Source organism: Mandrillus leucophaeus, unplaced genomic scaffold, assembly GCF_000951045.1.
Source record: "Mandrillus leucophaeus isolate KB7577 unplaced genomic scaffold, Mleu.le_1.0 Scaffold922, whole genome shotgun sequence".
NCBI classification, from domain to species: Eukaryota; Metazoa; Chordata; class Mammalia; order Primates; family Cercopithecidae; genus Mandrillus; species Mandrillus leucophaeus.
In genome coordinates this window covers 144,831-170,324 of record NW_012110053.1, presented here as the reverse complement: position 1 = coordinate 170,324, position 25,494 = coordinate 144,831, and the positions used below count along the sequence as shown (strand labels likewise).

Below are 25,494 nucleotides of genomic sequence, written 5' to 3'. Positions count from 1 at the left end.
CATGGAGGAACAGCCCCCAAAACTGTAGGGCATAGATTATAGGGAGCTTTCACTTTCTTGGCACATATATATGAAATGTTTGAGCTATTTTTTTTACCACCAGCGTGTATTATAATTGTAGTCAGGGGAGAAAAAAGGTTTTAAAAATGTCTCCATAGGCCAGGCGCAGTGGCTCACACCTGTAATCCCAGCACTTTGGGAGGCTGTGGGAGGCTGAGGCAGGCGGTTCACTTGAGGTCAGGAGTTCGAGACCAGCATGGGCAACACAGTAAAACCTGTCTCTACTAAAAATACAAAAATTAGCAGGCGTGTTGGCACAGGCTTGTAATCCCAGCTACCTGGGAGGCTGAGACATGAGAATCGCTTGAACCAGGGAGGCCAAGGTTGCAATGAGCCAAGATTGTGCCACTGCACTCCAGCCTGGGCAACAGAGGTAGACTCTGTCTAAAAACAAACAAACAAACAAACAAACAAACAAACAAAGAAACGAGGACTTTCAGATGGGAGATCATACTGGATTATCTGGGTGGTACCAGCATAATCACAGGGGTCCTTATAAGTGAAAGAGGAAGGCAGGAGAAAAGAGTTGTAAAAGGAGATGTGACCATGGAAGCAGGGGTTGGAGTGATAAGACCACTCACTGGTTGGAAGGGGGACCTTGAGCTGAGGAATGCAGATAGCTTGTTGAAACTAGAAAAAGCAAAGGATTCTTCCCTAGAGCCTCTAGAAAAGAACTCAGCTCTGCTAACACCTTGATTTTAGCCTAGTGAGACCCATTTTGGACTTCTTTCATCCAGAACTGTAAGATAATAAATTTGTGTTGCTTTAAGCCACTGTTTGTGGTAATTGGTGACAGCAGCAATGGGACACTAATGCAGACTCCTTTAATAACTCCTCTTCCTCTGCTCAACTGTTAAATAGGGTGTTTACCAGGATCTTGCTGTCCTTGTTCACCTTCTCTTACCTCTTTGCTTGGGTAATCGCAGCTACTCTCAGAATGTCAATTACCACCTAGGCGCAGAGGACTCTTAAACATGTATCTCCTAAAATATTTGACTTCTCTCCTAAATTCCTGATACGTATTTCTAACCACCCACCATAACATCTCCACCTGCCCCAAACTGAATTTTTCTTCCTTAAACTGATCTTCCTCCTGTATTCCCTATCTTAATAAATCCACCCCGAGGCTGGGTGCGGTGGCTTATGCATATAATCCCAGCACTTTGGGAGTCAGAGGCAGGTGGATCATCTGAGGTCAGAAGTTCGAGACCAGCCTGGCCAGCATGGTGAAATCTCATCTCCACTTAAAATACAAAAATTAGCTGGATGTGGTGGTGGACGCCTGTAATCCCAGCTACTCAGGAGGCTGAGGCAGGAGAATCGTCAGAACCTGGGTGGTGGAGGTTGCAGTGAGCTGAGATTGTGCCACTGCACTCCAGTCTAGGCAAGAGAGCAAGACTCTGTCTCAAAATAAATAAATAAATAAATGAATAAATGAATAAATAAATGCCACCCCCATCTGCTGAGTCCACAAACCTAGGAAATGTCCTAGACTTGTCTCTACCTCCTCCTCCACAACCTGTTAGTTATCCAGAGCTGTGGCTTCTACCTCATTAACTCCACTGCTGCTGCCTTGGCTTCTGTGTTCATCATCTCTTGTCTGGACTACTGCAAAACAGGTAATTTCCTACAATCCATCTTCCACAGAGTCTCCTTCCTACAATCCATCTTCCACAGAGCTCCCATAGTGATACTGTTTTCAATCCCCTCTCTTCAAACCTCATGATTTTTTCAGTGTCAACATGTTTTCCTTGTTATTTTTAAATTTAAAGTCTCACACTGTTGCCCAGGCTGGAGTGCAGTGGTGCAATCATGGCTCACTACAGCCTTGATCTTTTCAGCTGAAGCAATCCTCCCACCTCAACCTCAGCTGGGACTATAGGCATGCACCACCATGCCTGGCTATTTATTTGTGTGTTTGCTTATTTTTAGAGATGGGTTCTTACTGTGTCACTCAGGATTGAGTGCAGTGGCCCAATCATAGCTCATTGCAGCCTGAAACTCCTGTGCTCAAGGAATCCTCCAGTCTCTACCTCCTGAGTTGTTGGGACTACAGGCATGTGCCACCATGCCCAGTTAATGTTTTAAAAAATATTTTGTAGAGACTTGGTCTCACTTTGTTGTCCAGGCTGGTCTCCAGCTCCTGGCTTAAAGTGATCTTCTGATCTCAGCCTCCTAAAGTGTTGGGATTACAGGAAGGAACCACTGTGCCCAGCCCAACATACATTTTCATTAGTGCTATATTTATGTCCTTATTGTCCTGATTCAGGTTGAGTTACCAGAAAACTGCAATGTTTTCTGCTAACTTGTTTGCTTGGTTATGCTAACTTGATTCTTGTTTGCAGAATACAGGGAAGACATAAAACATGTAATTTCAAAATGTCTAATATTATAAATGAAAAAGTCAGATGTTGAGGATCTGAAAATTGGTCAAAGAATTGGTTATATGTCTACATATAAAACTTAAATTATAATAAGTGCTCAGAGATCTTTCTTCCTAATTTTTCTTTTAGTTACATCTTTTACTTGACATCGAGTTCCCTCTGACTGCTGCTTGTTTGATTGGGTTAAAAAAAAAAAGAAAAGAAAAAAAAGAGTTTGCCCATAGTGCAAGGATAGCACACTCAAATACCTGAGTGGCATGAATGGTAAAGTGGGTTGGGCGTGGTGGCTCATGCCTGTAATGCCAACACTTTGGGAGGCCTAGGTGGGCGGATCACTTGAGGTCAGGAGTTTGAGACCAGCCTGGCCAACATGGTGAAACCTCGTCTCTACTAAAAATACAAAAATTAGCCGGGCATGATGGTGCACACCTGTAATCCCAGCTACTCGGGAGGCTGAGACAGGAGAATCACTTGAACCTGGGAGGCAGAGGTTGCAGTGAACTGAGGTGGCACCACTGCACTCCAGCCTGGGCAACAGAGCGAGACTCCATCTTAAGGAAAAAAAAAAAAAAAAAAAAGAAAGGTAAAGTGAATAAGGGACTAGCAGGGAGCCAACGGGATTGTGACAAACTGAAGAATACATGTCCCACTTAGAAATAATCAAGTACAAAGAAATTGAAAACACTGCAAGGCAACCAATACAAAACAACACAAAATAATTACTGTGGGCTGTCAGCTTGCAATCTCTGGCAGGATAAAATTAAAAACTCCCCGGCACAGTATTCATAACCCTCCATAATCTGGACTCTGCTCAACTAGTCTTCCCTCTCCACGTTTTCCACCTTGCACCCTATGTCCCAATCATGATGAATGACTTACAGTTCCCCCAATGCACCACCATGTTGTTTGGTGGCTCCTCTGGCCTTACACTACTTCCTCCATCTAGAATGCCTTCCGCTGCCCTTAGCAGATCTCTATTCCATAAGATCTCCAGCAAGATCTTAGAGCTGGACTCTGAACCCAATAACCTCAACTCCAAGATTCCTCAAACACAATCTGCCCTACACTGACCTCTTTATCTACCAATGCTATCCCTCAAACTCTTTCTGTTTGAAAGGCACAAGAGATTAGAAACGGGAGAGCAGTTAGGAGACTATTGCAATACTCGGAAAAAAGTCATAGTGAATTAATTAATGACTACTTGGTTAATTGTTTGAATGAGTGAATGAGACATGACCAAGCTCCCTGCTAGCCCCATCAGTCAGCATCTGGCTTAGCTGATACAACCTTCCTTATTCTCACATTGTTCCCCACCCCCATATTCCTTGATTCTCTGAGCCATAAGAGTTGGTTGGGAGAAACATAAAAATATTTACAGGAAAGGGGACTATCACCCTTGACCCTTCTAGGTTCAGATCGTGGTCCCTGCTTCTTCCAAAGCTGTCTTCTTTTTGGACATTCCACTTTTGTAACCACCTGTCTGTGACCCTCTTCTTCCCCAATCCTCTTTCTATACCAGATGCCTAGTTTCTTCTCCAACTGCCTTTCCCATCCTACACAACTCCCCACATCCTACAGCAAAACAATTTCTAACCACTTACCTCCTCCCCATCTTAGGCATCGAGCCAGATCATTTCCAGTACCCAGGGGCAACACAGCAACAGGAGGCAAAACCGGCAAGTTAGCTTTGTCTGCGGAGGCAGGTGAAGAGAAGGATGGAGTGAGTTAGCTCTGCAAGACTACGACTCCAATCTCTTCCTACAGCCCCTCCCTGCACTGACCAATGGTCTCTAGAATCCAGCCTACTGTGCCATCTCCACCACACACCAAAATCCGGCCATCAGGAACATCCTTGAACAATCGGAGCCTGAGACAAAGGGGAGAGAGAAGATGAAGGATAACAGGACTGAGGTTACCCAACTCCTGGGCAGGCACATTGCTTCTTGTCTCTCATTCCTTAGGACCCTCCTCCTTTTTGTCAAAAGACTTGAGTTTCTATGAAGGTCAGAGAAAAGAACAATGGGGAAAGTTATAGCCACTCCTCAGTGGTTAGGGAAAAATTGGTATCTTCATTCTTGGAGAGCAGTACAGAGATGGGCCAGAGAGCTCGGAGGATGGGATACCCAGTGATCCTAGGGAAGCAAACATTCCGAATTCTGGCCTCTTGGGGATCTCTAGCCCTCCTCTCCCAACTGCGCTCTTTCCTGCACTCTCCTAACATACACAGATACACAGACCAACGAAAACACTGTGATACAGCCCCTAACCTGTGCTCACCCTATCTCAGGACCATCCTTCAGGAGGTTGAACACCTGTCGAGGGTTTAATATATACTGGAACTTCCAGAGCACCCTGTGTGTGGGAAAAAGAAAAGCTCATGGCAGGCGCGGGGGTAGGGGGTGATCCCCTGAACCTCACCCTCTTGATGTGTTCCTCAAGGTATGCCCCTCCAGACACACACATCCCCTTCCACCTTCCAAGTGCTGCAGGCAGGCCCTCCCTCTCATCTTAGAAGGCCCAATATATCTCTCCTCACCTCTGCCCCTGCTTCCCGCCACTCTTAGGATTGACAAAGACAAGAAGTGGGTGAGTGTTAGGAACAGGGTCAATCTGCATTGGGGGAAGAAAGTAAGGATAAAGAAAGCAGGATTTTGTCAGAGTTAAGGTGGGCCCTGGAGACAGGGGCAGAGGGCTGGCATTCCACCAAGATATTTTCCTCCTCCCTCCTGTTTCCCTCCCCTTCCCTCCCCCACCATGGTGGAGTTTCTGGAGAGTGAGCATCAACTGCCCCCCACCAGGCACTCCCACTTCATTCCCACCCATGAGGGATCCAGTGAAAAATCGGCCCCCATCATGAAGCCCCAGACTCTTAGCCCTGTACCCGCAGAGCCTCAGAGGTGCTCAAATTTAAATCATCCATGGTCTTCTGGCTTGTTTTGCTATTTTTACGATCCGGTCCAGAGGCCTGGGAGGGGAAGAAAGCAGAGGGAAGGAAAGCTGTATTGTGCACGAATCCCTAAACAGAGGGGTCTGACTTGAATTCTAAAAGTATGAGCTCTCTATTCTAAATGCCACTCAGTGAGTGTGGGAAATCGGGGAGGCACTCCTGTCCCTTCCCCACTGCGGCGGAGGGTCTCACCAGGACACTAGGATAGATGGAAGATGGAGGCAGGATGTGATCTCGGAGCAGCCCACAGTCACACTCATGGCCCACCGCTTGCAGGCAGTCATCGTGGATCTGAAAGACGAGGTGGGCACAGAGAGATCACGAAGGGAACCCTGTCTCCTCTCAACCTGGCAGTTTGGGCTGGAAAGAGCCCCTGGGCCAACTGTGGCTGTAAGGGAGGTGTGGCTGGGAGGCCCGTGGAGAGGGCAGCTCTGCGGGGCCCTAAGACGCAGCCAGGAGGGATGGCTCCCAAACTGACCTCTAGGTGGCACCATACACAATGCAGCCCGGTTAGACTGTGGTAGATCCGGATCTTTTTCTGACAGCGGTCGCAGCGCCCGGACTCACAGCCTCCTCGCACCCACACATGTGATTGGACCTTGGGGAGAAAGGCAGTCCCTTGTCTGGGAGGGTCTGAGCAGGACCTAGGGGAGGGAGGAGCTCAGGGCAGCAATGGGCCAAGGGCCAGGGCCAGGATGGAGGTGATGTTGGGAGCAGGGGCTTGAGGTCACTCACACCAATGTCCTTCCGAGACTTGGCATAGGTGCTGACTTCACAAGGCAGGGCTTTCATGGCACACTGGTCGTGAACAGTGTACTTACAGACTGAGGGAGAAGGAAGAAGTTGGGGGGCTTAGCTGAGCCCCTCCCCCTATTTCCTTCTTACCTGGGGGTGAGGCAGGATCAGATATGTGATCCCTTGCTTCAGGGTGTACCAGAATAAAAGTTTGGGGTGAAGTGCCCGCTTCCAAAAGCCATGCCTTTTTCTTACTCTTCCTCCTAAAAGATCAGCTGCTACCCCATACCTGCCCCACACCATCCATATGCCAGGCAGGAACTGAGCTGGATGATGCTTGGGAGGCTCAGGTCTAACAGCAATAGTAATCATACTAGATATTTTTTTTATTGCATGTTATAGTATGTGCATGCACCATCTGAAGCACTTTTCTTGCACCAACTTTTTTAATGCTCACAATTACCTCATTTTCAGTTGAGGAAACTAAGGCTTAAAGAAGTGATGTGGCTTTCCCAAGGTCACATAACTAGTCAGTGGCAGAGCCCAGGATTCAAACCTAGGTCTTTCTAAGTTCAGACAGCCAAGCTTCCACAGATAGCTGCGCTGACCCTCTTCCCCTACCTCCCAGGTCCCATTACTCACGGTTACAGCTCAGCCCCTGTTTGCCAAGACCAATGCTTGACTCGCACAGATTGCAGTAAACTGGCCTGGGGAACCTCTTAGGCCTCCACATGTGCTGTCCATCGTCCTTCAGAGTCTAGGAAGGCACAGTAGATGCTAGGGAGTGTCAAAGCCCTTACAGGACCAATCCTGGCAAGCATAACCCAAGGCTGTCTTACTCATCCTCCAAAGTCTCTCCACTCACCATCTCCAGACCCAGCAGCACTAGCAGTGGCACAGTGGTGGCCCCAGCCCGGACCCACTCAGCTTGAGAGACAGAGCCACTACCATCATAGTCAATCTCTTTCATCATCTCCTGAAGGATCTGAGCACAGAGTGGAAAGGGACTTTCAGTGTGAGTGGGTCTTCAGACCCAACACCTCTCCACTGCCTCTTAGGATACCCAGCCCAGTCATCTTAGCCAAGGGAACCAGGTTGCCTGTCAGAGATGAGGTAAGGCAGATGCAGGACTCATCAGGGAAGAAGATACAAGAAGGGACAAGAAGGAAGAGCTGCCTTACCGGCCTCAGCTCAGACACATCCCAATCCAGGTATTCAGCCACTCGCATCATCTGTAGGATAATTTTGTCCACTTCCTGGAGCAAAAAAGGCAAGAGCCACAGTCATATCCCCCTTACTATCACCATCCAAATTCTTTTCCAGAAATCAGTGTTCCGGGGTTCCACCCCAGATTCACACCTCTCATTCTCAGGTACGTCTGCCAAGTAAATAAATGTGTTTGTATGCTTGTAAGGCAGACCCAATTCATGTCTCCAGCATTCTCTTTGAGGGGTCAAGAGCTTGGGACTTACTTTCAAATTTAGTCCTACAGGACTCAACCTCTCCCCCCATCCTCTTCTGTTTCTTAAGACCCTGGAAGAGTAGGGGCAGGAGGGTGCAGACAAATGAACACATATTCCCTTGCCCAGCATACAGGGTCCCCAACTCACTGAGCTGTCCAGGATCCCATTTCTGTCCGTGTCGTACAGCTTGAAGGTGACTGTGGGGTGTTTTAGGGGGGCCAGGGTCAGTTTGTGAGAGATACTCAAAGAATTCATACCAGAATATGGGGGAAACAAAGAGACAGGGAGAGAGCTTTTGGGTGAGAAGCCTAGAGCCTGGGATGGGACTGAGAAAGAGACAAAAAGGAAGGGAAAACAAGCATGGAATCCCCCTCAGTGAATGTGTCAGGGGAGACAATACACAATTCATATCCCAAGGACATCCTAGGCTGCCTACATGGGAATGTACAAGACATGGGTACTGGGGTGACTATGGTGAAGGGTATTAGGTATAAATAGTCTGGAAGAACAGAGGAAATGGGCTCATTCTCTGGCCCCACCTTTGTCTAGACCTGTCAGCCTTTAGGAATCCTGAAGGAATAAGGGAAAGGAGGCTGGGAAACACCTCTTTCTCCCTTCACTGCCCCACCACCTCACTCCAGAAGGGCAACTCACATTCTAACTTGTCTTCTGGCCGACCACCCTCCAGAAGGGAAAAGTAGCAGGAAACATCATTGAGACACACCACATCTGGTTACAAAAAAGCAGATCAGAAGTCAGGGCTCCCTTCACTTTGGCTCATGTTTTAATCCTTTGTCTGTTCCACCTCTTCCTTTTTAAAAAAAAAAAAAAAAATTACTAATTTTTTTAAGAGACAGGGTCTCGCTCTGTCACTGAGGCTGGAGTGCAGTGGCATGATTACTGCTCACTGCACTTTGAACTCCTGGCCTCAAGCAATCCTCCCACCTCAGCCTCCCAAAGTGCTGGGACTACAGGTGTGAGCCACTGCCCTCAGCTTACCTCTCCCCTTTACCTTTCCTCCCCTTAGCTCCTAGACCAGCCTGACTATTCTCCACCAATTTCCCTCAACCTGCACAACATGTGACTCAAGTCAATTCTCATCCCCAAATCCGTAAGTTTGATTTTTCTTCCAGAGGCTCAGCCCAGTCCTACCTGCTTGATCATACCTTTTGTCACATTTGCCTCATTTAAGCAGTGATCAGTCTTAAAGGATTGAAACAGTGCCAGGCTTAGGTGTCTGGGAACATTATCCACTTCCAGATAGATTTTCAGGAATTGCTGGAATCCCTCGTACCCAATGGCCTATAATGAGAGTGAGCATTATCCCAGGGAGTCTGCAAGGTCGGAGCTGGGGCTGAAGAATTGGGAGTAGTGGGGACAGGGATAATAAGTGCAGAGCTGAGAAGCATCTGAGGCAGGAGTGTGGTTTCTTTGATTAAGTCCTGAGTTAATAGAATCTCCTGTTTTGTCCTAAAGCAATAGTCGGAGTGACAATGGACACTAGGGTATCTCTAGAGGGGACAGCGAGGGACAGGTCCAGAATAATTCCTGGAAATTGGGGATCAAAAACAAAGATGGGAAGAGTTGATCAAGGAGAGAATTTCCCCGCTGCCACTCACATCTCCTTGGACATATTTAGCCATCTCACCATCCTCGAAGAGCTTTAGGACATCACTGACCTTTTTGGTGGAGTCTAGGGTGTGGAGAGAGTAAGAGAACAGCATTATTGGTCCAGCTGAGTTCTCCTGCCAGAGAAATCCAGCAGGAAAAAAGAGTCAAATAACATGAAGAAATTCCAAGAAAAAACAAAGAAATACAGAGGAAAAAATATTTCAGATCCCCAAAACAGTACCACTCTTTACTCCTCTTCTCTGAGAGCTGGAGCAAGCAGTCCAGGTACAGCGAAGGTGGGTAGAGAGCCGAGACCTTGCGCATCTCCCCATCTCCCGCTCCTCCCGTTCCCAGTCATGGGCACATCTAAGCAGCACACTGCTCAAAGCCACTGAGGAAGCTGGAGGGCAGGAGGTGTAATGAGGGGGAGGAGGGATTCTCTGGGGCAGGGTCTCCAGAACTGAAGGCCTGACAGGAAGACTCACATTCCATGTATTTTTGCAGCTGGGCAAAATCACTGGGGCTTATTAGGCCCCTCTCCTTGGCCATCTGTCTGTTTTTCTCAAGGATGGCCAGAAAGGCAGCTTTGTAGTAGTACTTCCGTTGCTTGGACCTCTTCAGAGGGTAGGCCTGGGGAAAGGTGACAGACTGTACAGTGGGAAAAGCCAGCTGTCTGGGTGTCTTTTCTTCTGTCTGTTTCATTCTGTCTCTACTCCCACTATTATTTTTGTTCTTTCCTTCTCTCCTAGTCCCTCCCTAAATATCTTCCTTTCCCTGTGTCCCTCTTCCCTGTGCCTCTACCCTCCCTGACAATGTCTGTCCTCTGTCTCTGTTTCTCTGACTCATCTCTGTCTCTCCATTTCTGGATCCTTCTCCTTCTCCCCCAACCTATCTTGATTCATCTGACTACCCTCACCTTCCCAACCGCACCCGGCTTTCTCAGTCTATATATGTTTCTGTGGGTGTGTCCCTTGTCTGTTTCGGCGTTTCCTCCCGCCATCGTCAATCTCTGCAGACTCTCCCCAGCCTGCGCTCTCTCCCGTCTCGGGTCCTCGGCAGTTCCCGCCCTCTGGGTGACTCTTACTGCGTTAGCGCGTCTTCCTGGCCATGACCCCATTTTGTTCCGCCTCTGGCCCGGGACCCCAGCTCCGCTCAGCCACCCACTCCCCGAGCCACCCACGCCCCGCAACGACCTCTAGCGCTTCTGACGCGCGACATAGAACCAGCTCTGGCAAGGTCCCTAGACCCGGCCCCGCCTGGACTGCGTTCCGCTAGGGAAGGATGGGGACCTAGGCGCGGGGTAGGGAAGAGGCAGGGGAAGAGACTCTGGGTATCCACAGAGTCTCTTCCTCAGAAGAGGGTTCTGGGATACTGACATCCTAGAGAAAGGACTCACCCATCTGGCAGTTTTCAATGACTATAGTCCAACTTCTGCTGCCAACAGATCTAGTGTTTCCCAGTCCCGGGACGGTGGAGCCGAGTGCTAGTGTCTCGACTACTGGGAACTTCCTTCCACTCCGCTAGGTCAGCAGTGCTTAGGGAGCCCTAAGTTTTGGCTACTGGACCCAGGGACCAAGGTGCAGTGAGTGACTTGCCTTGATTCAATAATGATAATAATATATCTTACGTGAATATAACACAGTACGGTTCTGGAACAGAACTAGGATTGGTCATATTTGGGTCCCATTCTTAGCTCTGATACCACTGTGTGACTTGGAGAAGTTATATCTGTAAAACGGGGAGAATGAGAACCCATTTTTCACAGTTGTGTGGCTTAAGTAAAGCAATATATGAAAAGTGGCTTGTATAATGCCTGACATTTAGAAGGCCTACAAGAAATGCTAGTTATTATTGTATTAACAATTAGAATCAAATCCTGAGACATAGGAAACTGTTGGCATAACCATTCTACAGATGAGGAAACTGGAGCTCAGAGAAGCTTGGATTTCCTAAGGCAGTTGATAAATGGAAAATCCAAGGCTCCAGCCCAAGGCCATGTGGTAGTGCCTCTGCTTGTTACTCTGCCCTCCACTTGTTCCACTATCTCCTCACAGCGGGCCCTCTGGTTTAACTGCACTCCTTTCTGTTCGTCAGGCATGCCAAGCTCTCCCTGGCTCAGAGTGATGAGACTTACTGTTCTGTCTGCGGGACACCCTTCCCAGTTTGTAGTGGGTGCTCAATAGTGGTTGTACAAGTGATTGTGTAAAGCTGGGGATTCATAATTTGGGGCTATTAATCCAAATATGGTTACATGGGAATGGGATGCCAGAGTGTCCACCTGACAGTCAGAGGAAAGGAGATAATTTGTGGTACATAGAATAGGTGCTAAATAAATATTTGTTAAATGAATGAATGAATGATCCTGAAAAGCACTCATTGACTACCCCATCAAACACCCTGATCTCCACCCACTAATTTAGGGCTTGTTGGGTTAGGGAAGCAGTTTGGGTGTTCAAGAACAGCCCAGCCCCTTTCCTTTCTGATGGTGCAAGAACCTTCTCTGCAGCCTCTACCCTTGGGACATCTCTGCTGCCTACTTTTATGCAGCACACCATTCCTGTTCCAGCAGCTCTCTGGGAACACTCAGAAGAAGGTTCTGGGATACTGACATCCTAGAGAAAGGACTCTACCCATCTGGCACTTTTCAATGACTGTAGTCCAACTTCTGCTGCCAACAGATCTAATGAATACTAATAGTCTTATGCCTAATGGGGCCTCTATAGCTTAATTGGCCTCTCTGATTACCTCTGGGAATTCTAAGATGACTCCAAAGTTCTAGGAAATGGAATCTGAGGGAGAAAGTGACAGGGAGGGAGCAAACAAGTTACAGTGCATAGGAGAGAGGACAGGCTTCTTCTCTGCCTCTCTTTTTACAATGATCTAACTCTTTCTTGCTCCTTTCTAGCTCCGCAGGTCTTAAACCTGGAGAAGTAGTATAGAGTAGAAGTTAAGAGAATGGACTTGCAAATTGGACAGGCAAGGATCAGAATCCTAGCTCTTTGAGAGGTCATTTCATCTCCCTGAGCCTCAGTTTTCTCATCAGTAAAGTGGGCACCTACAGAAATCAGTCGCAATGTGGGCATTAAATAAGATGATATATGCAATGTACTTAGCAAACAGCATGGCACAGAATAGGAACTCAATGATCATCAGCTATTATCATTCTTACACAAGGGTAGTACCTAGAGGAACATTTCTGGAGATTAGGAAAACCGATGTCTTTGAACCAGGAAGGCATAAATTTCAGGGACTTCCAGCATCAGTGAAGCCCAGTTGTACATCTTACCCCTTGTTATTAATATATCTGTCAGGTGCAAACATGTAGTATCAGGACCGTGAGCTTTGCCTCTGGGAGGATGATGAGGTAGCTAGAACTAGACTCTCAGCGTTCAAGGACACCCCTGGGCTGGAATCTTTGACATGAGTGCTCCTGGGATCTTTTCAGTGGTTCTCTTGACCTCTCTTACTGAAAATTTAGCTATCCCTGGAGCTGAAGGGCAGCAAACTGTGGGATCCTGGGAACTTAAAGACCTGGAACAAGTCCATTTTTTTCCTCCAGGTCCATCCCAACCCTGAGGCTATAACCTGGGCTAGTCTAGGCAAATGCCAGGGCTGGGAGGGTGGGGTCTGCTGCCAGCCTGCCAGCTATTTGTGACTCACCCTTCCCTTCCCTCCTCTGGTTTCCCTGCCCACCCCTACCCACTTGGGGTGAGAAAGAAAGAAGTTGACTTGGAGGCAGAGAATCTTAGAACATCCACAGAGCTGAGAGTCACCAACCCTTGTATTTTACAGAGGAGGAAATTAAGGCATAGAGAGAGAATTACTCTCTTAAGGGCACAGACTCTAGACACCTATCCTTAGTACATTCCACTAAATCTTAGAGCTCATGGGTCTCTGGATCTAATTTTAAACATCAAATACTAAAATTTTAACCAAGAGATAAATATTATTTCCAAAGCCTGTGTTAATATTTAAAGTTTCCTTTTTTCACTTAAGCATTCATTGCTCACATTCCAAGTCTTTTAAGTCGACCATTACTCAGGAAATAGCTATGTCCCCAGAATATTGAGGCTGCCCCAGGGGGCAGGAGCTCTGAATTTGAGGGCCCAAGATTGATTACCTGGACTTCTGAATTCCTTAATCATATCATAGACTGTATGCTCCTCCTCTCCTGGACCGCTGCTGCTAGTAGGTAGCCCCCAAGAGGGAATGATTTGCTTGAAGCCTCAAAACTTATTAAGCCTCCACAAACACTGAAGACTGCAGTGCTGCCTGGCTGAGGGGGTTGTGTGTGTGTGTGTGCGTGTGTGTGTGTGCATGTGTGTGTGTGTAGAGGGTGTCATTGCGTAGTACAAGAGGAAGTTACGATACTGGCATGGTTGGGGGATGTGGGCTTGTCTGTGCTGAGGCTGAAGAGATGCCCAATAATATATTTGCCTTTCTTCCTCAGGAAGGCTTATTTCTCCTATCTAAAGGTGAAAAGTGAGATTCAGACTCAGGTATTTTCAGAAACTTCCCAGTGACAGGTGGGGAGAGGATGGGGGTGGGAAGTTGGAGACCTGGAGGCCAAACAAGAACCCTTCTCCACCCGTGCGGCACTGTGGAGGTTCCGAAAAGCACTTCCCTCAGAGTCGGGTCCCAGGAACCAGGCTTCACCATCCCTCCGAATGAGCTGGAGGGATGGAGGGAAGGCCTGGGAGACGTTACCCCCCCGGGTTCTGGCCCAGCCCTCCCGCTGCACCCCCGCGTCCCAGCGCAGACCCTTCTCGATACCAGCTCCAGCTGTCACGCTTCCTCCTTCCCGACCCAGCACCACGAACGCAGCCCGTGGGTCCTGGCCTTCCCTACCCCTGTCCTGTTCCAATGGGGGAGGGCGGGGCGCTGGGGGGCTCGCGGGGTCTCTACCTTGCTTGGGAGGGCTCGCGGTCGTAGCTGAAGCGCCGGCGCTGGAGCTGGAGCCCGAGCTGGGCTGGAGGGGACGGGCCAGGCAGACGCGGCCGCAGCGGGGCCGCCCCGCTCCTGACGACACAGCTGCCCGCCCCCCAACCCAGCCTGCCCGCCGCGCCCGCACCCGGCGCCCCCAACTCTGGGAACTTCGAAGTTGGAGAGGCCCGTTTGTAGGTTTCCAGTTCACCATAACCTGCTCCTCCCTCCCTTGAATATGTCCCGGGCTTTGGACACATTTTCTCCATTTGCTGCGCTCCTCATCTTCTTCCCGCGCCGGCGGCAGCTCTGCTTCTATTTTCTCTTTCTAATCACTCACAGCCTCTCCCTTCACCCCAAACCTGGGAGGCCAAGATACCGGGCGGGCCGCTAGCAGAACAGCTCCGCAGCTGGGCACCCAACCAACTAGTCTCACTCTCTTCTGATTGCTGCCATCCTGAACTTCCCTGTCCAACTCCCTTCCATCCACCACTGACTTCACACTCAGGAGATCCCACGGGGGCAAGGCCAGAGTCCCAGACTCCACAACCTGACCAAACACCTCCCTCCTGTCCCGGGCTCCACCCTGCTTGAGACAATCTGCCCACCTTCTCCACGTTCCTCTCCTCCCTTTTAGACTTATTTTCTCCAGTCTAAGAACACCTCCTGTCAAGACTCATGTCCTCTCCTTAATTCTAGGGTGGAGGTTTGCACTCTGGTCTGTATCCACCCTTTCTCCACACCCTCATCCTCCCACTTTACCTGCTGGCCTTGGCAGGTAGCACAGAAGGCCCTGGCCAAAAGTAGGGAGTCAAAGGTCCTGTCAGCTTCTCCTGCCTGGAGTCTCTTCTAGAGTCATTAAGGCTCTTGGGGTCGCATGGCTGGTGGTGAAGGTGGTACAGCAAGGGAGAGAGATGGAGGCCTAGGGACTTACTGGCAGGAACTGGAGACCCAGGCATCCTGCTTACTGGCCCCGCCCTAACCCCTGTCTAACTCCCTCCTACCTTTCATTGAAAATGGGGCAGAGTAACAAAGCCTTAAGTTCCTGGAATCTCCTTCTTACACCTGGGGGTGGGAAGAAGGGGGAGGGGAGACCTCTGACTAGGAGGGTATATGCATGTGTGGGTATTGTGGATGCATACATACACACAGCTAATATATACATATTTTTGGTGGAAGTTGGAGAGGAAAGGGAATTAATACATGAGGCCCTCTAGTGGAAACAGGGGTATCTAAGCAGTTCTTGATTGTTTCAAGACAGGCTTGTTGGAACAGACTCCTCCACATTTGCCAGAAATATAGCTGCTGAGTAATAGGGTTTGGGAGTATTGTTGTTGTATCTAAACTGGAGATTTCTGGCATAGGTTGAAGAGGGTCTCTTGCTCCTGTGTCCCTCCAGGTCTCACCCTCTCACCCCCAATCATAAAAAGACAAGGGCCAAAAGCCGGACGCAGTGGCTCACACCTGTAATCCCAGCACTTTGGGAGGCTGAGGCAGGTGGATCATGAGGTCAGGAGATCAAGACAATCCTGGCTAACACGGTGAAAACCTCTCTCTGCTAAACATACAAAAAATTAGCCGGGCGTGGCGGCAGGTGCCTGTAGTCCCAGCTACTTGGGAGGCTGAGGCAGGAGAATCACTTCAACCTGGGAGGTGGTGAGCTGAGATCATGCCACTGCACTCCAGTCTGGGCAACACGAGCGAAACTCTGTCTCAAAAAAAAAAAAAAAAAAAAAGAAGACAAGGCCCTTGACACTCCCCATCCTTTGTCTTTACAGTATTCTCTTCACTGTTAGCAAAGCTTCATCTCTCCTTCCTCTATGACCTCCTTAGTCATAGTAAACAAACTTTTCTGAAGGCCTTTTATACACCAAGTCCTGTACTTAGTTCTGCAATACAAGCAAAAATATAGTCCCGTTTAGGGACTATACCAATGAGTGGTGCAATGTGTGTAAAGCCTCTCCACTCTGAGCTACTTTAAACAAACATACAATATAAGAATAGGTCCCCTAACACCTCTGCCTATCAGTTTTCTGTCCCTGGATCTTTCATTTAGAAATCTTGGAACGATATTAATCTCTAAGGCACTCAGCTTGCCTTGCAAATAATGCGTAAAGTAATGCCACCCTACGTATTACCTGTGTTTCTCACTCTATCGTCTTTAGATATGTTCCTAAATAAAGTTGAAGACACTCCTTTTAAGATAGTTTTTGGTACTTCAAAGTGGGGTGTAATGCTATCTCTCTCGAATAAGGAATAAGGTGGAATCAGTCTTACTCTAGACTTCTTTGTGTCTTCTTTAGGATCTGTGTTCCATCATACCCCAAGTCAGTTACTGGGGGGTGTGGGTGGGGGAAGAAAAGCCAAGAAACATCTAAGGAGGCGTTTAATGCCTACAGTTCCAGGTGCTCATTTCTTTAATCAACCACATCATAAAAATCAGAAAGAAAGAAACCGCAATGAACAAAGGGAAAGGAAAAAACAACAGCCTGTTCTCCCCGGCCTTTTTTGCCCCGTTCCTCCTCAGGGTGGGGGGCCACATCCGGGGCCCAGGGTTGGGTCCCAGGCAGGTCTACTAAGCAGACAATTGAGTTTCACTTCCTGTCAACCCCAGTGCTGAGGCAGGATGTCTGGGGGTGGGAAGGGGGCCTAGGGTTGGTAGTGAACAGGGGCCACTTTAGGTTTCCCTCCTGCAGAAAGGTTTATTGAGCAGCCTCTGGAAGCTGCAGAGACCACTCCTAAGGTAGTTCAGTCAAGACCAACGTATCCCATTAGTTTGTAGACGCTTCTTCCCACACTCTCTCGTCTAATGGTCTAATCGTAACAAGGTTAAGGACAAGATGTTAGACCCTGCAGGGTCTGAAGCACAATTGGTGAAAGGAGAGCAAGGGTTTAAGACCACAGTGTCAGAACACTTGCAATAACTGTGTATTGTATGCAAATACTTTTTATTTACTTATTTTGAGACTGAGTCTTGCTCTATCATACAGGCTGGAGTGCAGTGGCATGATCTTGGCTCACTGCAACCTCCGCCTCCCGGGTTCAAGTGATTCTCCTGCCTCAGCCTCCCAAGAAGCTGGGATTACAGGTACGCACCACTACACCCAGCTAATTTTTGTATTTTTAGTAGAGACGGGGTTTCACCATCTTGGCCATGGCTGGTCTCGAACTCCTGACCTCCAGTGATCCGCCCACCTCGGCCTCCCAAAGTGCTGGGATTACAGGCATGAGCCACCGCGCCCCGCCTGGAAATACTTTTTAAATGAGCTCCCGCTCCCCACCCCCAGACATTCTGAATTGGCCTCTAGTGGAAGTCAAGGAGATGGAGGACGGGAAGGAAGGCAAGCTGCAGCCCCCAGAAAACTTCTGAGGCCTAATTTGTCTTATAAAGGTCCTAGACGGAGTCTCACTCTGTCCTCCAGGCTGGAGTGCAGTGGCGTGATCTCGGCTCACTGCAACCTCCGCCTCCTGGGTTCAAGAAATTCTCTGCCTCAGCCTTCCGAGTAGCTGAGATTACAGGCGCCCGCCACCATGCCCGGCTAATTTTTTTGTATTTTTGGTAGAGACGGGGGTTCACCGTCTTGGCCAGGTTGGTCTTGAACTCCTGACCTCGTGATCCACCCGCCTTGGCCTCCCAAAGTGCTGGGATTACAGGCCTGAGCCACCGCGCCCGGCTTTAGTTTAGTTTTTTAAATGGGACATGCTGCCTAGTGTAAGAGGTAATCACCAATATTTACCTCCTCCCTCCTTCCTGGTTCCAGGGGTACTGCTGGATATTAAACTAAGCCAAAGTGGGGACATACGGAGGAAGGTAAAAGGATTGATAAGGAAAAAGCTATATAAGGGTGGAGCAGGGCAGAGTTGACACCTGAGGAGAAGAACCTGCAGTCGGGCCCCTCCCAGGCTGTAGGGGAAACAAGTTTAACAGAACTTAGCCCTGAAGGAACAACAGTTGCTGAAATGGGCGGCGGAGGAAAGAGCATTTGGGTTCGTCTGAATAGGGAGGTACGGGGCAGGGGAGGACTACAAATGGAGTGACCCTGCGGGACCGGATTATTGATGAGCTGCCCCGCTTTAGATCCTCAGCGGTTGGACGAGTTTAATTAGAATACTAAGTAGGTCCGCCCAGAAGCCTTTACCCTGCCCTCTGACCCTAGGGCCCAATCCAAGGGTTAGGAGGTCTGGGAGAGAAGCAAGTAGGGCCCTCATCACTTCGCCGCCGAATCTCCGGCGCCGCCCAGCGGGGCAGAGCCAGGCCAGGGCCGCCCGCCCAACCTGGCCAGCTGCCTCTTCAGCCATGGAAGCTGCCGGCAACCCTGCGCCTACGGAGACAGGTGACCGACCCGTGGCGCTCTCCGCCTTGCACGCCCCTCCCGCGGGTCTCTGGAGGTTGAGTGGGGCGGCCGACAGCAATCGGCACGCGAATTCGACCTCCCCACCTTCTTAGAGAGGGTTACATGGGGTCTTCCAACCGTCCCCAGAAACACTTGTGCGCCCCAGTGCGTTCCTGGAGTTTGTCTGCTCCACGTCACCAAGCTGCTCTCAGGTCTGGGTGCCGGCCAAAGCCTGGATAGTCTTCCTTTCTTCATTTATAAGGCCCCCTTTTTGGGTGCAGGTGGGCCCTGCGCCCTTTTCCCTCGCAGGTCGTGGACATACGAGGAGTTCCTGGGATGAGAGGGACTGTGCCTCGGAACTTCTCTTGGCTCCCCGAGGACTGTTTTACAGGCAGCAAGCGCTCAATAATGGTATCGGTGGCAGTAAAAGAGCCCACGGCTTTATTTTATTAACTATTTCAGCTTCTCCCCTCTTCCTCCTCCTCCACCTCCGCCCATGAAATGGTGCACTCTCCCTTTAAGACTAAGATGGTGGCTTGCTACGATCGGGACTCCACTTCCGGTGGGGAGGGGGGCGGGACCCCAGCCCGCTCACGCCGGAAGTGGTTTGCGTTTTCAAGATGGCGACTCCCTATGTTACTGACGAGACCGGCGGTGAGTGCGGGAGGCGCGGAGCCGCTTCTCCCCGGGCTCTCGGGGCAGGGGTTCGGACTTGGAAAGGGGTCTGTGCCCCGCCCATCCCGGGGCCCCTCCTTTGCCCCGCCCCCCGGACCGCCTTCCCCATTCATTCTCTCCTGCGGGGTGTCTCCTGCGCCCCCTTCTGGTCTCGTGTTTGGGGGTCTCTGCTTCCGGTCACCCAAACCCTGGGGTCCTTCAGTGCTGGTCCCTGCTTCAGGACCCTCACGGGCCCTTAGCTTTTCTCCAGCAGTTGGAGCACTCATATCTCTTATAGGTTCTTCAGCCTTGGGGACTCCTACACTCTCAGTTCCCTCCAATTCCTGTCCTCCTCCTTTTCCCCTCCCCCATCTCAGCTATACTTGCTTTCTGCCCTACCTCAGTCCCATTTTCATTATTTTTCTCGAAGCGGTATTTGCTGAAGACCTTCTCGTTTCTACATAATACTTTTTCCTCTCCCTTATCTTCATCTGTTGGGTCACTGAGGTTTAGAGGTGTGAAGGGAAGAGGACCCTAATATAACTTTCAGCTTGAGTTTTCTCCCTGATGGAGCCACCCTTCGCTGTCTTATCCTGTGATGGTGATAGAAATTGAGGGGTCTAAGGTGGGAAAAGGCAAACAGGAAAGTGTCTAGTGGCTTTTCTCCGAAGCCCTTTGACAAGTGAATAAAACCCACTCTTCCTTCTGGCTAAAGAATTTCCAGCCTGGCTGGTCGAGATGCTGAAGTGTCTGCTGTGTATGTGAGGTGTATGTGTTGGAAACGGAGAATCACAGCTTTTATCTTGGTTTTGTCCCTTCCTAATGGCCTCATCTTTAGAAAAATATGCCTAGTAGTAATAGCTACTCAATGATGATCAAATAATATATGTGAAAGCAATTTACAAAATGCTGTGCAAGTGCAAAGTGTTTCTGTTTTTGTAGCCCTCATATGTGTAGTCTGTAGAAGCAACACTGTGCCTGTGCCTTGGTACACACAGTCTGTTTTAAAATGTGCCATTTTGCTTCTTGCTCTGCTGCTTTCCATGTTCCTTACACCTCTTCCCCCTGTCTTATGGTACCTGATGACAACCCAGGTTGCTGCTACTTCTCCCCAACCTCAGAATTTAAAAGTGGTACTACCTCTTTCCTTCTGTACTCTACCCAGTAGCTCCTTCATGAATTACCAATTTTTAATATGTGCTTTGAAAATACTACTTATCCAGTATATTTCTCTTTACTCTTAATCATTTTCTTTACCCTGACTCCGTGAAAATCCAGGTATCACATCTCACCCTACCTTGCCACTAAAAGCTGTTTTCTGTTTTTAGTGACTATGTGGAAGAGAAGAAGGAATAAACTGCTTTTTTGTTTTCCTTTACTATGTCCAGATCATTGATCTACCACTGTCACTAATCCTCATGGAAGGTATTGCCATGCAATTATAGCAGTTTCTGTAAAACTTTAGTGTCATCATTTACTGCCCACAAGGACCCAGACCTATTGCATATTTTTTTCTCTCCTCTTTTTCTTGCTGTCATTTTCAGTGTCTCCAGCACCATTGGAATACTCTGATCTCATAGTTCCTCAGCATGAGACGGTCGACTTTGCTTTGTATTTTCAAACCAGTTGCACATCAGAATCACTACAACCTGGATCTCATCTAGGACACCGCTTTTTCTTCAGGTGCTCCGCATCACTTTAGCCTCCTTATCAGTCACTTATTTCACTATCTTAAACCCTCAGGATCAGCTTTGTGTCCTCAGGTTCTCTGGTTCTTGACCTTTCCATTTCATTGAATCTGTCAGTACCTTATGGCCTTTGGTGCTGCCCAGCTAGACCTCTGTGACCAGCCCCTTTGATAATATCCTCTTGCTTTCTTTATTCATTTTGATTTTCTATACTAAGCAGGCACTTCTGTTATCTCTAATGATGGCTATGATTAGAGATGTTTTCTTGGCTTCTGCTTCTAGGCCACAGCATGTTGCTAGAGAAAAAGTACAGAAGCTATCAGATTCAATATAACTTAATATAACTTCTGCCAAGATCATGGCTTCTAATCATTCTTTTCTTTTTAAAACAATTTTTTGCTAGGCGCAGTGGCTCACGCCTATAATCCCAGCACTTTGGGAGGCTGAGGTGGGTGGATCAACTGAGGTCAGGAGTTTAAAACCGGCCTGACCAGTATGGTGAAACCCCATCTCTACTATAACTACTAAAATTAGCTGGGTGTGGTGGCGTGGTGGTGTGGGCCTGTCATCTTAGTTACTCGGGAGGTTGAGACAGGACAATCGCTTGAACCCAGGAGGCAGAGATTGCAGTGAGCTGAGATCGCGCCACTGCACTCCACTCTGGGCGATAGAGCGAGACTCTGTCTCAAAAATAAATCAATAAATAAAAATTTAAATTTATTTTTTATGTTCTTCCATAGCTGTTTTCCCCAAACTTTTCCAGCTCTGTGTGACCATCCCTTTTAATTCTCCTTCTTTTGGCAGATGACTTCATTTTTATTTTACTGAAAAATCAAGGCCTATCATTTTTGTTTCCTTTTTCTTCATAGCAAGATTTTGTTTGTTTCTTTCTTTTTTTAAAATGTAGGGATGCAGACTTGCTATGTTGCCCAGGCTGGTTTTGAACTCCTGGCCTCAAGTGATCTTCCCACCTCAGTCTGCCAAAATGTTGGGATTACAGGTGTGAGCCTGCACCTCTCCCCAGATTTCTTGAATGTGAAGAAATTTACTCCTGATATTTCTGTTTCCTTGTTGCCTATTTGTTTCTTAACTCTTTGCAGCCATTATTTCTAGCACTACCCTCTCTCGAGTTGCCTATCCCTTTTTCTAATTGTTTGGTGAATATCTTCGCTCTTGGATGTACTGTTATACCTGAAATCCAACCTGACCAAAACCAGTATCACAGTATCAGTTTTTCCATCACTTTCTGTTAAAGGCACCATTGTTCTAGCCAACCCAAGATAAACTTTTGTGTTGTTTCTTTTTTTTTTTTTGAGACGGAGTCTCACTCTGTCTCCCAGTAGTGTGATCTCGGCTCACTGCAACCTCTGCCTCCCTGGTTCAAGCGATTCTTCTGCCTCAGCCTCCTGAGTAGCTGGGATTACAGGCGCGCATCACCACGCCTGACTAATTTTTGTATTTTTAGTAGAGATGGAGTTTCATCATGTTGGTCAGGCTGGTCTCGAACTCCTGACCTCGTGATCCACCCGCCTCGGCCTCCCAAAGTGCTGGGGTTACAGGTGTGAGCCACTGCGCCCGACTGTTTCTTTTTTTAATATTCTAACTATACTTGATTTTTTAGAACACTTTTAGATTTATAGAAAAATTGAGAAGATGCTACAGAGATTTCCCATATACTCTATACTCGGTTTCCCCTATTACTGTCATCTTACATTAATATGGTACTTTGCTTTTAATTAATGAAGCAATATTGATATATTATTATTAACTAGAATCCATACATCATTTCATTAGTTTTTTTTCAGACAGGGTCTGCTCTGTCACCCAGGCTGGGGTGCAGTGGTGCAGTCACCATTTACTGTAGTCTTAACTTCTGGACTCAAGTGATCCTCCCACCTCAAACTACTGAGTAGCTGGGACTACAGGTACACACCACCACTCCTGACTCATTTTTGTATTTTTTGTAGAGGTACAGTCTTGCTCTGTTGCCCAGTCTGATCTCAAATTCCTGGGCTCAAGTGATCCTCACGCCCTGGCCTCCCAAAGTGCTGGGATTACAGGTGTGAACCATCACACCTGGCTGATTTCCTTAGTTTTTACTTAATTTATTATTTATTTATTTATTTATTTATTTATTTATTATTTTTTTGAGACAGAGCTTTGCTCTTGTTGCCCAGGCTGGAGTGAAATGGCGAGATTTCGGCTCACCGTAACCTCCACCTCCCGGGTTCAAGTGATTCTCTTGCCTTAGCCTCCCAGGTAGCTGGGATTACAGGCATGCGCCGCCCTGCCCAGCTAATTTTGTATTTTTAGTAGAGACGGGGTTTCTCCATGTTGGTCAGGCTGGTCTCGAATTCCAGACCTCAGGTAATCTGCCCACCTCAGCCTCCCAAAGTGCTGGGATTACAGGTGTGAGCCACCATGCCTGGCCTTTATACCTAATTTTTTTGTTGTTGTTCCAGGATCTTATCCAGGGTACTACATAATATTTAGTTCTCATGTTTCTCTAAGCTCCTCTTGGCTGTGACATTTTCTCAGGCTTTCCTTGTTTTCGATGACCTTGAGTTTTGAGGAGTACTGGTCAGGTATTTTGTAGGATGTCCTTCTATTGGAATTTGTCTGATGTCTTTCTCATGATTAGATGTGGGGTATATGTTTTGGGGAGGAAGACCACAGAGGTAAATTGACATTTTCATCACATCATATCAGGGTACATAGAATCACAGTGATTTTTTACTGTTAATTTTTTTGTTTTTTTGAGACAGAGTCTTCCCTCTGTTGCCCAGACTGGAATGCGGTGACACTGTCATGGCTCACTGAAGCCTTGACCTCCCAGGCTCAATCGATTCTCCCACCTCAGCCTCCTGAGTATCTAGGATCACAGGCGTGTGCCATCATGCCTGGCTAATTTTTTTTTTTTTTTTTTGGTAAAGATGGGATTTCACTATGTTGCCCAGGCTGGTCTTGAACTCCTGAGCTCAAGGTATTGTCCCCCTTAGGCCTACCAAAATTCTGGGATAACTAGGCATGAGCCACTATGCCCAGCCTGTTAGTATTGACCATGATTATCTGGCAGAGATATTGTTTGTAAGGCTTCACTGTAAAGTTACGCTTTACCCCCTTCCTTTCCATACTGTAGGGAAGTCACTATTCCTAGCCCATGCATGAGGAGTAGAGAGTTGTGCCTCCTTAAAAAAAGAGATTAAGGGCTGGGCATGGTGGCATATGCCTGTAATCCCAGCACTTTGGGAGGCTGAGGCTGGAGGATCACTTGAGGTCATCCTAGGCAACATAGCAAGACCTTGTATCTACAAAAAGATTAAAAAAAAAAAAATGAGCTGAGTAAGATGGCACACACCTGTGGTCCCAGCTGCTCAGGGAGCCTGAGGGGGGAAGATTGTTTGAGCCAGGGAGGTTGAGGCTGCATTGAGCCGTGCTTGTGCCACTGTACTCCAGCCTTGGTGAGAGTGAGACCCTATCTCAAAAAACAATAAAAAAAAAAAACCACATTATTTGGCATTCTTCTGCCCAGATTTTTTTCTTTCCCCTTGTTTGTTTATTAATTTATGTATATCAATATGGACTTATAGATGTTTATTTTATATGGTAGGTTATAATCCAATAGTATTTTATTTGCTTTATTGCTCAAATGTTCCAGTTTTGAACATTGGGAACCCTTTCTATTTTTTTACTTGGCCCATCTCCCTTTGACATTCGCCATCATTGCAGGTTATGATTTTGTTCTCTGCTCCAGTCCTATGGTCTGCCATTTCTCTAAGAAGTCCTTGTTCTTTTTACTGAAGAATAATGTTAGAAACTAAGATCTGATCACTAGGTGTTTTTATTTGTATGGGAGTATTTTTTTTTTTTAATTTATGGGAGTTTTATTTTTTATGATTATTTTTATTATCATCTTTTACTTCTCTCTTGCCCTCCTCATGTATATCATTTATCAAAATATCATTCTTTTATTCCTACTACTGTTACCCTTATCCCATCTTCAGTACTTGTTAGCTATATAACCTTGGGAATCTAAGTCTTAGTTTTCTCATCATTGAAATTGGAATAACTCCTGCAACACAGGATTATTATAAGTATTAAAATTTAAATAAAATAATTTGCATGTTTGGCACATAAAAAGTGTCCAACACATTGTTCTGTAATTATTACTATTATGTAAGGGTTATTGTGTGGGTTAGAAGAAATTACTATATACGGCCAAGTACCAGGCATAGTGTACTTGGGCCATTCTAAGTGCCTGCTAAAATTCTAGTTTCTGTTGTCCTGCAAATATTACTGTGACCTCCTAAACTGGTCATCCTATTTCCAGTCTCTCTCTTGTTTCATTTCTTCTGATACACTGCTACCAGATTACTGCTCCTTAAGTACAAATTTAGTTATGTAATTTTTGTTCAATATTAATTCATCAACCCAGAGTCTGCTGTTATATTTGGCATATATCTTTCTAAACTGTTTTAAACATAGCAGAATCAGATGGTATATACATTTTTATATCTTGCCTTTTCATTTAGCCTTATGAGGTAAATGTTTTTCCTTGCTATTAAAAACTCTGTAAACATCTTTTAAAATACTGGCAGAGTGTTTTATAGTTTGGGCATGCACCTTATCTTACCTTTCTTCTGTTATTGGACCTGTAGATTGTTTTCAGAATTTTTTTTTTTTTTTTTTTTTTTT

The 25,494-nt window shown here is 47.3% G+C and overlaps 2 protein-coding genes across 8 annotated transcripts in view; one reads left to right on the top strand and one right to left on the bottom strand.

Moving 5' to 3' along the window:
• The window catches only part of DGKA (diacylglycerol kinase, alpha 80kDa), a 28,390-nt gene extending 9,523 nt beyond the window's left edge, over nucleotides 1-18,867 (bottom strand). Inside the window, exons 1-18 of one of the 6 annotated variants that reach the window (XM_011969996.1) lie at nucleotides 14,106-14,201; nucleotides 10,828-10,928; nucleotides 9,686-9,830; nucleotides 9,209-9,282; nucleotides 8,756-8,891; nucleotides 8,244-8,318; nucleotides 7,737-7,786; nucleotides 7,308-7,382; nucleotides 6,992-7,111; nucleotides 6,769-6,883; nucleotides 6,127-6,215; nucleotides 5,870-5,989; nucleotides 5,584-5,682; nucleotides 5,326-5,409; nucleotides 4,981-5,054; nucleotides 4,722-4,796; nucleotides 4,226-4,311; nucleotides 4,046-4,135 (exon numbers count right to left, since the gene is read on the bottom strand). In XM_011969996.1, coding sequence (XP_011825386.1) covers nucleotides 4,046-4,135; nucleotides 4,226-4,311; nucleotides 4,722-4,796; nucleotides 4,981-5,054; nucleotides 5,326-5,409; nucleotides 5,584-5,682; nucleotides 5,870-5,989; nucleotides 6,127-6,215; nucleotides 6,769-6,883; nucleotides 6,992-7,111; nucleotides 7,308-7,382; nucleotides 7,737-7,786; nucleotides 8,244-8,318; nucleotides 8,756-8,891; nucleotides 9,209-9,282; nucleotides 9,686-9,749 — 1,426 coding nt within the window. In that variant the 5' untranslated portion in view covers nucleotides 9,750-9,830; nucleotides 10,828-10,928; nucleotides 14,106-14,201. Of the gene's footprint in view, nucleotides 1-4,045; nucleotides 4,136-4,225; nucleotides 4,312-4,721; nucleotides 4,797-4,980; nucleotides 5,055-5,325; nucleotides 5,410-5,583; nucleotides 5,683-5,869; nucleotides 5,990-6,126; nucleotides 6,216-6,768; nucleotides 6,884-6,991; nucleotides 7,112-7,307; nucleotides 7,383-7,736; nucleotides 7,787-8,243; nucleotides 8,319-8,755; nucleotides 8,892-9,208; nucleotides 9,283-9,685; nucleotides 9,831-10,827; nucleotides 10,929-13,973; nucleotides 14,808-14,885; nucleotides 15,257-18,562 lie in introns of those variants that run through there. The other 5 variants (XM_011969992.1, XM_011969993.1, XM_011969994.1 and 2 more) reach the window with 5 other exon arrangements.
• WIBG (within bgcn homolog (Drosophila)) overlaps nucleotides 18,278-25,494 on the top strand; it is a 29,913-nt gene continuing 22,696 nt past the window's right edge. The window contains exon 1 of one of the 2 annotated variants that reach the window (XM_011969998.1): nucleotides 18,278-18,457. In XM_011969998.1, the coding sequence (XP_011825388.1) occupies nucleotides 18,421-18,457 (37 nt within the window). In that variant the 5' untranslated portion in view covers nucleotides 18,278-18,420. Of the gene's footprint in view, nucleotides 18,458-19,056; nucleotides 19,112-25,494 lie in introns of those variants that run through there. The other variant, XM_011969999.1, reaches the window with a different exon arrangement.